This window comes from Danio rerio, chromosome 5 (genome assembly GCF_049306965.1).
Source record: "Danio rerio strain Tuebingen ecotype United States chromosome 5, GRCz12tu, whole genome shotgun sequence".
Taxonomy (NCBI): domain Eukaryota; kingdom Metazoa; phylum Chordata; class Actinopteri; order Cypriniformes; family Danionidae; genus Danio; species Danio rerio.
This window is the reverse complement of record NC_133180.1, coordinates 27,318,576-27,335,105: the sequence shown is the minus strand read 5'-3', so window position 1 is coordinate 27,335,105 and position 16,530 is coordinate 27,318,576. Positions and strand designations below refer to the sequence as shown.

Below are 16,530 nucleotides of genomic sequence, written 5' to 3'. Positions count from 1 at the left end.
TTAAATGCTAATTTATTACACTATATATATACACTATATGTATATATACACACACACACACACACACACACACACACACATATATATATATATATATATATATATATATATATATATATATATATATATATATGTGTTGATGTATAGTGTAATAAATTAGCATATATTTATAATCTGTTAAAGTTTTAAATTAAAAACTGTTGTCTATTGTCAATTGCTGCAAGTAACAAATTGACTGGTACATTCGACTTTCCTCAGTTAGAATTTGCCCTTTTGAATAATAAAAAGATAATTCATACGGTCATTTTTGTGTTTCAAGAATAAGGTCCCAGATTTAGAATAAAAGTTACATGTAAAATGTTCTCTCTATTTAACAACACTACAGTAGCAAAAGATTACTTCTTTTCTTACGCAGCCAGATGTTGCACTCATAAAAAAAATTATTGTTTGCATTGGACAAAACTGATTAGCTGATGTCACACTGGTGTGACGATTAACATTCTGCTTGGTCTTAAAGCCTTTTTTCATGGGCTATAGGTTATTTTCACTACTTATGATGGTGTAGCAAATGTTTGGGACTAATTTTGGACTTATGTCAGTGAGAGGTGGGTCTTTCTAACCACCTGAACTCCTCCTGGCTACGGGCCTGATACGGTTTAGTCACAGGAGTTCAAATATTTTAACGGATCCACAGCTCAAATCCGGTCTGAATTTTCCGCATACGGAGATGATCAGAGCTCCCAGATTAATCTCCATGGGAAATGAATGACAAGAAGGGATGTAAACAAAAAAGTCATTAAAAGCTGAATATAAAATTTCAGGCACACTGTAATCAACTGACATTCATATCATATTCCTGAAAGCTAACACAATGCATAGATTAAATGATTTTAAAACTCAGATAGCATTACGACTAAAAGCAGCAATGGCGATATCAAACCATACAGACTTTAAACTATACACACTTAAATCAAACTGGCTACATTTAATGACTGAATATTTTTTTTGAATCTAAGCCGAATCTATCCGTTTTTAACAAATTGTTAAAAAGAGCTCCATATTTATTTGGCAGTGTACCCAGTAGACACAAGACGTCAACATGATGTCAGATTGATGCTGTACCCCTACTTCGTGGTTGGCATTGCATTTCATTTGGAAATGAAAATCAGGTTGACTTCAGAACGACGTCGATGTCTGACTTTTAACCTAAAATCAACCAAATATCAACGACTAATGATGTTACAGCTTGATGTTGTGTGGATGTTACGACTATGACGTCTATAAGACGTTGAATTTTGGTTGCCATACCTGACAAATATGTCAGTATTTGACATCAATATGACGTTGGTCACTTTTCAACCCAATCTAAAATAAACCAAATATCAACTTCATTTGAAGTTGTTATTGGATGTCAAAATAACGTTGTCCTTAGACACTGGCTAGACAATTAATTTTGGTCACCTGATGTCATGACCTAAATCTAACCTAATATGAACATCTTATTTTGTTTAGTTGTTTATGTTTAGTTGTGTTACTGCTGGGTAGCTTTCAATGTGTTCCTGAGTCAAAATCACTACATCACCACCGCTCCCAATAACATTCCACGCTTACAATGTATACAATTATGAAGACCATTTATTTTGTGTTCCAAGATTGTAACTGTAACAATTAATCTTTGGCAGTAAACATCTTAATCCTCAAACGATTCTTTCCCAACAGCGTTGCATGCCAATGACAGTTTGGGATAAAACTGGATTCAGTGGATGATAAATAACATTGTTTCACATTTTTCATAAATAACCACTTCACTTGTGATAGATGGAAAAAGTTAAGTGCTGTTAGTTTACTCACTATCAGGCCAAAGATGTAGGCAACTTAACATAAACTACTGTAGCAAATCAAATGTAATACTCTGACAATTGTGCTGAGTTTACAAAGGCTTATCTATTAATATTATGTGAAACTAATGTGTTTCTATTATTACTAGGGAGGCTAACGTTTTACTAATTCCCAACATATCTCTACAAACTTTATTACGGTGCTTGTGAATGTTCTCTCGATTGTTTGCAGAGGATGTGAATTACATAATAATAATAACGTTGTAAATAATGTTCTGTTTCTTGCACAGGCTAGCATTTTTGCTGAATTAGACCTGAATGTATCATCAGGGGCCATGACTGTTAAATTGCTTTGTTTTCTTTTTAATCTCAAAGTACCAATATATGTCTACTTGCATTTTAAATAATCCATGACCACAGTTTCAGCTAAATAAAGAAGAATGGATGCCCTGAGGGTGGGTAAATTAACATCAAAAATCAGAATTGATCATTTTTGGGTGACTTACACCTTTAGCAGAAGCAGAGAGAACCCCATGTTCTGAAAACTATACCTCATACACTAAAAACAAAACAAAAAACAAAAAAAAAGCCGTTTATTCAAACTTCTTGATTAAAATGAGCTAGAAAAAAAAATTCTTAATGTTTTTGGGACAACTTGATTGTTTTACGTTCAATCTACTTAAATTTGTAAAAACGTTAACTTAATTTACTCATGTTGCCCCTACACAAATCAATTGAGTGGAACCCAGCATTTTTTTACAGTGTAATGACATCCAGGTGGAATCACTGGAATTTTTTGAACCGATCTGAGGAAAAAACAATCTGTGGATGGAATTGAATACTGTAAACTGTATAGAAATATGAGGTTATGGACATATGTTCAGTGTGGGCCTCACTGGTTATTGAGCTAAATTAGATAGAAGATTTACTTTAAAAAAAACAAAAGAAAGAAAGAGAAAAAGAAAGTGCAATCAAGCTTCCTCTCAGAACAGAGCATAATAATAATAATAATAATAATATTAATTAACTGCTTTCCCATGTAAACAGGAAAACCTTGACGTTCATACTGGTAGAAACAGTGGTGCTGCATGGCTTGAGCAGATAATGGCTGGATAAAGGCACACCGTGAAAGATCTCTTCCATTGGCCCCGACTCTGGCCCTCATTCCTGCAGTCTGAAGTGGAAGCTGTTCGTGCTCCACTGGGTGATGTCACAGTTTTGCATGGTGCGCTCCGTAAAGCTGACGTTTCCCTCTCTGTCAATGAGTATGACTGTATTGGTCCTGTGATGGACACACAGGTATGACATTGGTTAGACTTCAGGACTGCAGGGTGAGATTTAAAGTGTATGAATTGGTTATGGAGATGACAATAGGAAGAGAATGACGGGACCTTGTGCCGTATCCCGGTGAGCGAACACACACTGCAGACAGCGCTCTTAGCATGGCATTACTGTAGCCTACACCTTGACTCTCTTGTGCAGGGTCTGGGGTGTTTCTGGAGGAAACAAAGGTGAGATATACATACATGAGGGTTTTTATGATTTAAGATGGATTTCCTATAGATGTGATGATTGTTATACTGTAGACTTTATATTCTGTCCCCTTATTCCAAACCTACTAGTGATGGGAAGTTTGGATCATTTTACGGACTCAGGCCTTTGAGTCTAGTTCATGAGATGAACAAATCTTTTTGAGTCATTTCATTAAATTTGTCAAAATATCACTAAAATGTTACGATTTGCTTCCAAGCTCATCTACAACTACACCAAACGTTGATCACACTACAAACAAGTCATAACTAAAATGCTGTAAGAAAGAGAAAATAATTATTTTTTGTTTACCGGGTCTTTTGTCAATGATTATGTCAGCTCACCTCTTCAGACAGGTCTTCAAATAAGAGTAGTTTGTTCACGTCACACAGACAGTAAGCTTAACCAATGCACGTGTACAGTCAGAACTAAAAGGAGCCATGTTTAGTTAACTTTTAGAGTCTTCTGGTTTTTGAATCATTGGTTAATCATGTGACAGCATGTAAAGAGAAATGACTCAAACCTGAGGACTCGAGAAATGAACGGATCAAATCTTTTTCTGGCTTTTAATGCATATGACTGGCTTTTGTCATGATGAGTAAACAACTCAAACCTGCTAGAAGACTCCAAAAAGGAACCAACCTTCTACTCCACCAGCACAAATTTGCGCATGCACGAATGAACGAATCAATCCCTGAAAGGACTCATCGTTCGAGTCATACAAAAGATTCGTTCAAAATGAATGAATCATTCAAGATCGACCATCACTAAAACCTACATTTTCTAAATACTTCATTCTAGTTGATTTATGAGGCATTTATGAGGTCAGTATTGTACTGGTATTGTCTACTTTTCTGGACATTTGTGTGTATACATGGTATAACATTGTATATATGCTGTTTATAGTCACCAGAGCTCCAATGATTTGGTGAAAAACAAAAGCCGCTTTTCCACTATTGAGCCGAAAGGTTTATGGTCTGGAATTTTAGGCACCACTAGACAACTGTGTTGAGTTGTGCTGGGAGTGTGTGTGTGTGTGTGTGTGGCGTCACCAATCTTTTGCTTGGCTAGCAGTTTCTCTATAGCTGGCTAAATTGAAAAGTAAAAACAGAATTATCTGATCATCTATATCTCTGTTTTTACATAACACTTAGTCAAGAATGTAATTGTTTAGATTGCAACTATGCAGTTTATTTATAAGGATAGTGTCCATTTAAAAATATCTATAATTTTGAAGATTCATTGCATTGGCGACCATCAGCCTGTCTGAGCAGACCAAAGAAAGTGACTGTTGACGTTCTGTCACAAGATGGCGACAGAGACTGCATAATAAGTCTTTAGAGGGAGATTCAAGTTTCAAACTACAGCTGAACAAATCATTATAAATCTGGTAAGTGACATTCTAAGTTGATCTCTCTCTTTAGTATTTTGTAGTGCTGTGTTTATAACACAGAAACTGGTAGTGTTTGCTTTGCTTTCGCTTTTTCATGGTTAATTATTGTGATTTCCCGATTGCAACAGAGAAATACTGGCAAATCTCTGTAGATTTATGGCATTTCATGCCGTTTAGCCTTATAATCTTAAAATGTCAGCAAAATCAACTGTTTTGCTCTTCACTTAAGACATTACGCAAGAGAATCATTCAAACACTAGCTCTAAAGTGATGTTGGTGAATTAGCAACAGTTTCTGCTGGTCTGACGGTCAGCTGCAGAAGTGAATGAATGGCGGAAGTAGTTCCTCATACAAAAGGGTTTTTGAGACTCTGTGTTTGGTTTTCTTTTTTATACACACGATTATGCTGTCGAACTGTTGTATAAATGCAATATTACACTCGTAGCAATGCGATATGGCTGTATATCGGCACTGGTGGGGGGCACTAATGAAATTAACAAAGTTAACCCATTAACTTTGAATGGGTGACACCAAGTATTGCTGAACTGAATAGTGGGTCTGTCGGTGGCACTTTAGCAGCGTTGCTCGCTGCAGAAGTTGGGGATTTCTCAACTTTTCAAGTGTCAACGGAAGCATCAGCCAATCAGATTTCTTTTTGCAAATACCCCAGCTCATACAGTAGCTGATTGCAGACTAATTTCATTGGCTGACGCAGCTATGACGATTGCATCAGCCCCAACTTCAGACACGCCCTCAGTCATTCGTCGACGCTGAAGCCCCGTTTGAATGCATGGTTAGGCACTTAGCCTGCGGCCTTGAGTCATCGCATGCCTACCACCAGTGCTGATATACAGCCATATCACACTGCTACTCATGTGATACTATCTATCTATCTATCTATCTATCTATCTATCTATCTATCTATCTATCTATCTATCTATCTATCTATCTATCTATCTATCTATCTATCTATCTATCTATCTATCTATCTATCTATCTATCTATCTATCTACAACTAAGAATTCTAAATTTCTGACATGGGTCAGTTTGTCTCTGATACTTATTTTTTTATAAAATAAAAAGCATGCAATAGAAACAACAATGCTTATCACGGAAGGCTTTCAAGTCATTCAGTATAGTTCTCTGAAGAGCATTTTTTTAAAACATCTAAATTCACTATACGCTACCAGCATTCATCTCATAAGACTTGAGGAAAAAAAGGCTTAAAAATCATACTGCTTGAACTTCAAAGAGTCTAAGAAGTTACTTTCTGATAATGTATTTGCTTTTTATCTGAAGCGCATCTTCAGGATCAAAAAGGGTGGATGGCGGTTCAATTGTTTAAGCAAGATAAAGGTAGATGGAAGATGAAGAGGAAACAGAAAAGATAAAGTAAAGAGACTCGTCATTTTCATAATGAAGGATCGTGCACACTTACAGCTCCTCGTTATTGAGGATGTGGAGCAGCTCCTGCACTAAGCCATCGGGGGGCAGCGTTTTGCTCACTACACTGCTGAACAGCTGTTTGCCGTGCTGCAGTTTCCTCCACGGAGTTTCCAAAAGAGAGTTACTCAACCCATAGATTCCTGCTGAAACCAACACAGTCATCCATCACTTCCTGTGCGCTTTGAGCGAGACACACCTACCAATCTGCTGCTGAAACAGTGTAAGTGGTGTACATTTGCAGTGTTACTCTGCAAACAGCAGCGCTTTATGCAGGAACACTGGCGTCTAAACACAGAGAGCAAACTGAGGGACTGAACAAACCTGCTTTGAGATGAATGGGCTCTGAGCTGCCCTTGTTTCCATAGTAACACAAAGTGTCTTCGTTGGCCCTGCATCCAACAACAGAGAGAGAAAGAGATATTAAAATCAGTTAGTCCTCAATGCTTAAAGACAATTAAACACATATTTACATCATTTGAAATTTTAAACAGAGAGAATAACAGATAAAACGACTAACAGAACAACAGATAGAATGAAGATAGAACAATGACAATTATTATGCTCTATACACTGATGTAAAAGGGATGGGATAAAAGGACATATAGAAAGACAAATATAAAGTCCGAACAATAATATACACTATAATATACTGATAAAAAAAAAACTAATTTTAAAACAACATAGATCGACAGGCAAAAATACAAATAGAAAGACAAAAAGATTGATAGATTGAAAAAAAAATGGAAACACTTTACAATATGGTTGCATTAGTTAATTTATGTACTAACACACACACACACACACACACACACACACACAAAAAAAACACGAACATTACAGTATTTATTTATCTTTTTTAATGCAAGTTAATGAAAATAAAGTTGGTCATTGTTAACTCATGTTAACTCATGGTGCATTAACTAATTTTATTGCACAGATGTCTGAAATATTTGCTTCTGATTGGTCATTCGGGACATTCCAAGGTGTGTTATTCCCAGTTAACAACCTCTAAATAACGCAGACTCATGAATTACTTTGACTGTCAGTAAATACACTGAAATCCATTTACTTACATCCGCATTCATATGTATCTACTTGTCTGTCATGCAGCAGTTTTTTTGCTGCATTCTGTGGCGCGGTGACAATGACATGTATATGTTAGCAGGCATATCTTCACAGCGTAGTCCCCTGTAGTATTTTGATTTCATGAATGAATGCATGTAGAACAGTTAGCAGTTATGTGTATTATGTTGACGTGTATGCACAAGCAGCTGTCGCTAAAGACAATAATTATTTGTGTTATTTATTAAATTACACATTATAATAATTATTCCTTACATTTATATAGCTTTTTTCTTTACACTCAATGCGCTTTACACATTTGTGGGGGGAATCTCCTTATCCACCACCAGTGTGCAGTATACACCAGGATGACACGACAGCAGCCATATTGCGCCAGACCACACACACCAGCTGATTGGTGGAGAGGAGACAAATGATGAAGCCAATTATGGTATGGTTAGGAGGTTAAACCCCTACTCTTCGAAGGACATCCTGGGATTTTTAATGACTACAGAGAGTTAAGACTTTGGTTTAACGTCTCATCCAAAAGACAGCGCTCACTGAGCAGTATAGAGTCCCTATCGACATACTGGGGCATTAGGACCCACACTGACTGCAGGTTGAGCACCCCCTCCTCCTGGTCTCACCAACACCACTTCTGGCAGTAACCTAGCTTTCCCATGTGGTCTCCCATCCAGGTACTGACCAGACACAGCACTTCTTAGCTTCAGTGGGCGATCATGTACAAGATGCAGAGAGCTAGCTAGCTACACATTACACTGTGTTATCAATGTGTACACCTACTTCAACACTAAACCCAACCATCACATTAAGCTTGCACGTTACAAAATCCATTAGGTAATTAACATCTGGTGCATCTTTAATGTGCATGCATGACCATCTCATTGCGCATGCACCCTTCAATCTGTTTGGAACTAGCTCTGTTTTATTTTGGAACAAGCTATGCTTTAGTTTCGTTTCTGTCAGCGATGTGTATTTAACTGTTTGGCACCATGGCGTGACTGAGTAATGAAAATCTGGTGCCATCTTGTGACTGAAAACAAACATTATCCTCCATCAGCTGTTTTGGTTTCTAGCAGACTTATACATTTATATTAACGATTCACGTCAGGTTGCCAATTAGCACGTCAGGCTTTATTCTGTGATAACAACCTCCTGGATGTACTTCATCCCTACACAACATTAGATTTTAATAATGCATTACTAAAGGTTGAACTATGATAGATAAATACTGAAATACTGTACATGAAATTGTTCATACTACTAAACATCTTAACCAACATTAGCTATTACCCTAACTAAAATTAACAAACCTTACTGTAAAGTCTGACCAATAAAATTATAGAATGACAAAAATAATGACAAAAAAATATAAAACAGATAAAAGATAGACCGACAGCAATACAATGAAAGATAGACAGCATTTGAAAAGAGAAATTAAACAACAGATAGACTGATACAATGGCAGATAATTGATAGAACAATTGATAAAAAAAATGACAAAGGATAGAAGGTCAGTTAGAATGACAAAACGACAGTTAGACTTACAGATCGATAGACATATATAAGACAAAATTAGATAAATAAAATATTTAAAACAACAGAATGACAAACAGAACATCAGATACACCGAATGATAGATAAAAACAGCAGAACACATAAAAAGGAAACACCATATATCAAAACTTTTTGCTTAATGTTTACAATGCAAATCCATCTATAGTAGATCCACTTATTTGGTGAACAAAGCAAGTCTGTCATATAATATATCTACCAAAAGACAGAAAACATTACTTTATAAACTGTATTGTAAATAAATCAAATGAACACTTTCCTATTAGTCAATAAAATTACTGAAATTAATTTAAAAACTGAATAAATATGAATGTATACACATTTACACAAGTAAATTAATAGACTCGATGGGCCAAAAATCTGCGGAAATCGGTGGATTTCTGCGTGTGCAGATTCCATGCGGGCCTAATCATTACCAAACACTAGAATGACATAAAACGATATATAATACAATAGACTGACAGACAGAAAGAGAGATGGACAGGTCTCCCTGTCCTTCTTCAGGTCTTAAAAGAAATCTTCCTAAAGCAGCCTGTAATTAAAGAGGAGAGTGAATCTCCTGTATGTATGAGCGCAGTCACTCTATCATTAATTCATCTGATTAGACATGTTCCTGTTTTCAGACACACAATTCTAGTGGATGGGTCCTCAATGAAGCTCATTACTCTTGACGGCACTATGATGATGCTGCTGTGTGGTTCAGAGAACAGAAGCAGAATTTTATTGGCGCAGGAGGACAGCTATGAAAGGAGAAATGGCCAATTTAGGGGTTCGAAAGCACTTTGAGAAGGACATCAATAATGCCGGTGGAGAGAATATAGACATTGAGAAAAGGATTCAGAACTCTAGAGACTAGAGACCATTGTATAAGTTGGGATAAAATAAGTATGAGGAATAGCATGCAGAATGCTGACTTACAAAAAAACCACATCTGTTTTAGGAAGCTTCAAATAAATTTTTAGTAATAGCATTTTACCTATCTGCATTGTTTTTTTTAGGAAGACTAACTGCAATGAGTAGGTGCAAACATGGAGTTTATTTTCTCTTTGTGTTCAGATTCATTCTACAAGGCTAAAATATTATTTCTATTATACTAATAAAATGGCTTGTTATTCTAAATTGGTCAATAAAACATTCCTTTGAAATAAAACACCAGCAGAGTTTGCATATCATGTGCTTTTTGTTAAACTATACTAAATACCCCATTATGTCAAGTCTTTAAAAAGAATTTTACACTGGTGCAAACAAAATTAAAGATAATAATGGCCTTATCTATTTCCACTAATGTATTGATTTCACTTTAAACCCAAGGCAAAGAGCCTTCTAATGATGTAATAATGGAGTTCAATAACTGCCTGGAAAACAACGATTAGCTCAAGTTACAAATGAACTAGAGGTTTTGGCACAGTTGAGACATTTGCTGAATATTTCCACTAATTTTATTTGGAAAAATAAACAAACGGTGAACTTTTTGGTTTGAACCACCAAGTCAAGGCTATTTTGCTTGTGATTCCCTAAATACAGAGCCTCACAAAACAGCTGGTCAGCTAATCACGTTTTAAGGAATCTAATTTTAACCACGATCATAACAGTAACACTACCCAGCTACACCCATAAATGCCATGCATGATGTCTTTTATTATAAAGACACAAAAAGCAAGTAAGAATAACAGTTGTTCAAATGATCAAGTTAGATATATTAATATATCATATAAAATGGTGACAACATTTTAGTTAAAGTACCATTTCCTACTGCTAACAACTCCTTTATTACCTGCATAACAATAAGATATTGGTGGTTCATTAGTACTGGTGAAAAATGTTTAGAATATAATTCATTCATTCATTCATTTTCTTTTCAGCTAAGTCCCTTTGTTTATCTGGGGTCGCCACAGCTGAATGAACCGCCAACTTATCCAGCCCGTTTTATGCAGCGGATGCCCTTCCAGCTGCAACCCATCACCGGGAAACATCCATACACACTCATTCGCATACATACACTACAGACAATTTAGCCTACCCAATTAACCTGTACCGCATGTTTTTGGACATGTAGGGGAAACCGGAGCGACCGGAGGAAACCCACGCAAACACAGGGAGAACATAATCTAATTCCAAATTAAAAATAATATATATATATATATATATATATATATATATATATATATATATATATATATATATATATATATATATATATATATATTTGAAAATAAATATATAAACTGAAAGGAGTTATATTCTTTGGATTTTAAAAATGTCATTTCATTCAAAAGGTCTGGTTGCCTAGGTGTGAGAGACAGTATCATTTCTCCAAAGTAATAAAAATTGTAAGTTCAAGGCACAGCTGTGTCTTTTGTCTCCATGAATGTCTGGGTGATACTTTCAGACAACTCAGAAGAGATGAAACGTCTGGATCTATACAAGACTTTCAACAGCTTGTTATGTCAGTTCTTTGACTCTACCTATAAACTCTGCCCCCCCTAAAACATATATAAATATGGGACAACACTGCTCAGGTCAACCTCTTATAGACTTCTTTGAAGATGCCTGTTTGCCTGCAGAACAATCAACAAGTTATCTATAAAGAATTCAGCTTGAAAGAAGTCTCATGGTTTGGGGTCTGAAATTTCCTATAATTTAGTGCCGTGACCCAGATATAGACTAAAATTACTAATTTCCAATACTCAAAGTATGATCCTTTCTACATTCCTAATCCTACCCAATATCTAAACACAAATAGCTGAATATTAACAAGCAGCAAGTTAGTAGTTTATTGAGATAAAAATCTTATGGTTTCTTAATACCAATAAATCAAAATGATCTGTGTGATCAAAATGGTTACTGTTATGTTTTCTAAAAGCTCTATTCCTTAGTGAAATGCTTGTTTTTACATCCAATGCAGTTTATAACAGCTTCTATACAGCCACACTAGTAATTAGTAGTAGGTTTAATTATGGGAGATTTACCAGCCATGAAACTGTTTACAGTATTTAAATGTAAAAAAAAAACCATAGCAAAATCATAGTATAATGACTGAATTTACAGAAAAATTGCAATATTGAGGTCATAAATATTGTCATTGTTTATTAAATCTGAGTGTGTTTTCTGTCCTCCGTGTCTGTAAATAAAGCAGACAAACACACAGAGGTGTAATGTATTTTTGTTTGAAAACACCTTTTTTTCCTGTCCGATTTGGCCTTTTGTCCACATTGACATGGACTTTTTGTTAGTGAAAAAAACTTTTTGAAAATGCTCTCCAAAGTGGAAATAATTAAAAATGTCATTTATCATATTGTGAACTGTGAAATTTACGGCTTCTTCTGAAAACACTAGTGCGGATGTAGTGGTTTTAAACAAAATCCTTGTTTTCAAATGTATTCGGACTATAGATGTAGCCTAAAGCATCCTCTGTCCTGAGCTTGAATTACATTCTGACATTCTGAAATGTGCCACTCAAACGGTGAAGTGAAATTGGAGCGAAATGATCAGTGATCATTACATCATCCAGTCTCTCCAACAGCTGAAAGATACAGACAGCCGGGATGAGCACAAGGCTTGACAGACAGTCGCTTTCCTGCTTTCTTGGTTTTACTCCACTGTGACTGACTAGGCATCGTTGACATGCAAATGTGGGTGATTAAGCGCGCATGTTTTCAAATAAAGTAATCTGCCCGACATCAGAAAGTTGCAGAAGGGCAGAACAAGCTGTTTTTGCTGCTTACTTTCAGTAAATAGACTTTTTCACTGAGGTGGAAATTTTGAAATGTTCAAAATGAACTCTTTAATCTTCAAAGATCAAAGAACATTTGATATCTCATAATATGATCCCTTTCAAAAATCTACAGTAATGTTCAAATTTGTAAGATAAAAAAACAACTAAATAAAAGTAAATACAACTTTTTGTTTAAAATTTTTAAAAACAAATCCCATTCTTTCAAACTTATTCATCAAAATTTAAACAAAGCCAAACTGTGATAATAAAAACCATAAATAATGATTAAAAAGGTTTCCTTATGTACCACTTAACAGTGGCTGCTAAAATGCATTTTTGATATCATACAATTAAATTACATTTTAAATATAAAATATTTTGTAATTAAATAAATAAAAAAAATGTTTAAAACACCCAACGGTTCTTCACACCCATCCCGTTCTGAGCTGGGATCAAACCGGCGATTCTCTGCAATGGAGTTGGTAACTCTATCAAGGAGGTTAAAGACCATGTCCTCTAACCTCTGTCACTAGTGCACCTTTTGAGGTCAGACAAGTGAGGGTTACCTCCAACAATTCGTTAGCTGGCCTTAATTACACTCACCCCCCTAAATCTCACTTCCATCCTGAACGAGCCCCCACGTCTAACCAACTGGTCCTACAGCAACCATCCCGTTCTGAGCTAGGATCGAACCTGCAATTCTTTGTATGGGAGTCAGTTGCTCGAACAAGGAGGCTAAAGACCATGGCCTCTAACGTCTGTCGCTAGAGCACCTTTTGAGGTCAAAGGAGTAAGGTTTACCTGCATAGCAATTCGTTAGCTGGCCTCCGTTACACTCACCCCCCTACACCTCACTTCCATCCCGGACGTGCCCCCACATGTAACCCACTGGTCCAACTGCACTAATCCCATTCTGAGCTGGGATCGAATTATGGGAGTTGGTTCCTCTAAAAGGCGTCTGTGGCTAGAGCATATTTTGAGGTCAAAGAAGTGAGGTTTACCTGCATAGCCCTTCACTAGCTCATAGTGATCCCCCAAAAAGTTGCTTAAGTACAGAACAAGCCATTTTTGCAGTTTCCTTTCCAATAAATGTGTTTTTTTATGTAGCGCCAGTTCTGAAATTTACATAATGAACACTTTAATCTCTAAAGATCAAGGAAAGTTTGATTCCTCATGAAAAGAGCCCTTAAAAGAATCTCTATGTTCTATATGTGAAAGCTTTAAGAAGCACTCAAAGGAGCATTGCAATATCAAACCAGAAAAAAAGCAGGAAGAAACATTTCAAAGGCTAAAAATCATATAAAACATGAAGCTATTCTAAGTGTTGTCAGTCACATCCCTGTAGAGAAACAAACAAAAATCTCTTTATTCCTTTGCAAAGGCCGTCTCTATTTACAGGAGACAGCTGTATTGATTTCACCACAAAATGCCCATTGTAATTTCTCTCAGTTTATCTGGACATGTATCATTTTGTCCTTTGTGGCCTGGAAAGAAAGTGAGTCCGATAAGCTCAATAATGATCATGTTTATTAAAAGGGTAAACAAATGAACAACACTCCCTTACGGCTATCCCTTTCAGTTTCATTACTAGCTCTGGGAGTCCAAGTGACATTCCAATGTATTTTCGGCTTATAAATATGGGCTTGAAGAGACAGAGACAAATGGACAAATATTATTCCTCCAGACTTTGAGATGACAGCATGGGCTTAAGTAATACATCATGACATTAGCAGACAGGCTTTCAGCAAGCTAAAGGATGGGGTTATAATGTCTTGCCCCAAGTCTCAAACACGCGGCTAGCTGCTGCGAAAAACGTAGAGGGGAAAAATAAAATGAAATGAAGATGACAGTTCTCTTCCAATAAGGGATTCCCAACTCTGGTTCTCAAGTTCCACTTTCTTGCTTTCATCCCTGATAAACCTAACAATTCTGTAGCTTCCTGTAGACCTTGGTTAGCTTCTTCAGGTGTGTTTGATAAGAGTTGAAGCTGAACACTGCGGGAAAGTTGACACCGATGGCAGAGGGTGCATCTCAATCAGCTCTCTGGTTCCCAAAATTCGTAGTAACACTGAACTTTTCGCCTCATAGATTTATATTCGGACGTTTGCGAATACGGCAGACTGGAAATGCAAGTTAGTGCAAGTTTTGCATATTCCTGTACTCCAGAGTTCAAATTTGGTGAACTCTGACCTGCAAATTTGCATCATGCGATTAATTGAAACCAATTGAATATCAAACTGACATCTCAGTACAGAAATGAAATGATGATATGGAGCAATCGCTGATTTTATCAGTGTCACATCATCATGTTTTATCCTAACACTTTTCGCTGCACTGTATGGCCCCGTTTACACTAGTGCGTTTTAATTTAATTTTAAAATGGCGTTTTAGAATGAAAACGATCCGCATCCACACTAGCGTTTCACCCAGCATTTCTGAACAACAATCCGTCTACACCAAAACACCGAAAACGCACATCATGTGACCACACACACACTCTGGCATGCGCTGCAGCCTATCTAGCCAGATGAGAGCTGTGCTCGTCAGACTGTTCATCAAGGATCTCCTGCTGGATCTAATCTCACTTTATTTGTTAAACGTGATATTTTATTAATTTTGTTGTCTTTATCGAACAGCATATTCCCCGACTTTGGTCTTTTAAATGTTTTACTTGTTCTCAGGTAACGTGTTTTGGCTGAGCACAAAGATAAGTTAATGATTAATGTAACCATGTACATTCTGTATATTGACTAATTGCTTGCCTCTATTTCCTATAATGTATAAACTTATTGTACGTCATTCTTTTATAATGGCCATTATTGATTATTAAAACTGATATTCAGCAAAAGAGAGGCTGTGTTTCGTATTTTCACTGAAAAAGAAAGGAGGCAGTAATGTTATAGACTCCGTTTTGTTATGAATATGCATACAGTGAAGATGACGCTCATATATGCAGCACATCGCCTCAACATTTCTGCTGTCTGTTAAGTTGTCAATATCAAAATGAAAATCGCAGTTTCTCATATTATGTTTTAATTTTAATGTTAAGATATAGTGAAACAACGAAGCCAAGGTGATGTGAATAAGGTTATAAAGTACACTGTTGCCTTTAAAGTTTTCCATATTAAACTTGCGAAGTCTGAAATTACAAGGAGAGGATGCAGGACTGAACTGTGCATGTAGGCTACTTAATATTGAGGAAAAAGCCCCAATCAGAGAGGCAAATGTCTGCAGCCCCGCCTCCGTTTTCAGATGTCTCCGTTTTCCCCCATTCACACTGAGACGGAGCAGCAGCGTTTTAGAATGAAAACGGCCTCTCCAGCGTTTTCAAAACGCTCCGTTTTCGGCGCTCAAACTCCAGCTTAGTGTGGATGGATGGTGTAACCGTAGCAAAACTTATAAACGGGGCCTATGACAGAATTTCACATGCTTCAACTCAAGTGTGACTGCTAAAAAATGTTGTGTCGATGAATTCAAGCACTTTAAAAGACTACAAAGACCATAAAGAGCCTGGCTCAGTACACATTGGGACACTGACTGTGACATGGGGATGTCAAAGTTAGAGTCGCAATTTTTGTATAAGTATGGTGATCCATACTTGAAATTTGTGCTCTGGATTTAACCCATCCACCAAGTGAAGAACAATGGGAAGCCATTGCAGCGACACCCGCAAAGCAGTAGGGGGATCGGTGTCCTGCTAAAGTGGCTCGTCTCAGCTGTGTTATTAAGTGTGGTGAGAGCGCTGGTTATTCACTCTTACCAGTAGGCCATAGCTATAGTAATCCCAAAAACAGAGATTTATCTGATCCTCATCTATGTTGCTGTTTACACTACCACTGGCGCATTTGTATAACATTCCAACAAGTTCCGTTTTCAGCACCACAGTGGACAAATTAATCAGTTTTCATTCTAACAGGACCGGATCAGCACAGAATGGAACAGTTAATTAA

At 36.6% G+C, this 16,530-nt stretch overlaps 1 protein-coding gene across 6 annotated transcripts in view; it reads right to left on the bottom strand.

The window, feature by feature from the left end:
• Window positions 1–1,617: 1,617 nt before the first annotated feature.
• tango2 (transport and golgi organization 2 homolog (Drosophila)) overlaps window positions 1,618–16,530 on the bottom strand; it is a 36,101-nt gene continuing 21,188 nt past the window's right edge. For 2 of the 6 annotated variants that reach the window (XM_005171838.5, XM_005171840.5), the window contains exons 6-9: window positions 6,529–6,596; window positions 6,200–6,350; window positions 3,230–3,334; window positions 1,618–3,120 (exon numbers count right to left, since the gene is read on the bottom strand). In XM_005171838.5, the coding sequence (XP_005171895.1) occupies window positions 3,000–3,120; window positions 3,230–3,334; window positions 6,200–6,350; window positions 6,529–6,596 (445 nt within the window). In that variant the 3' untranslated portion in view covers window positions 1,618–2,999. 6 annotated transcript variants of the gene reach the window in all.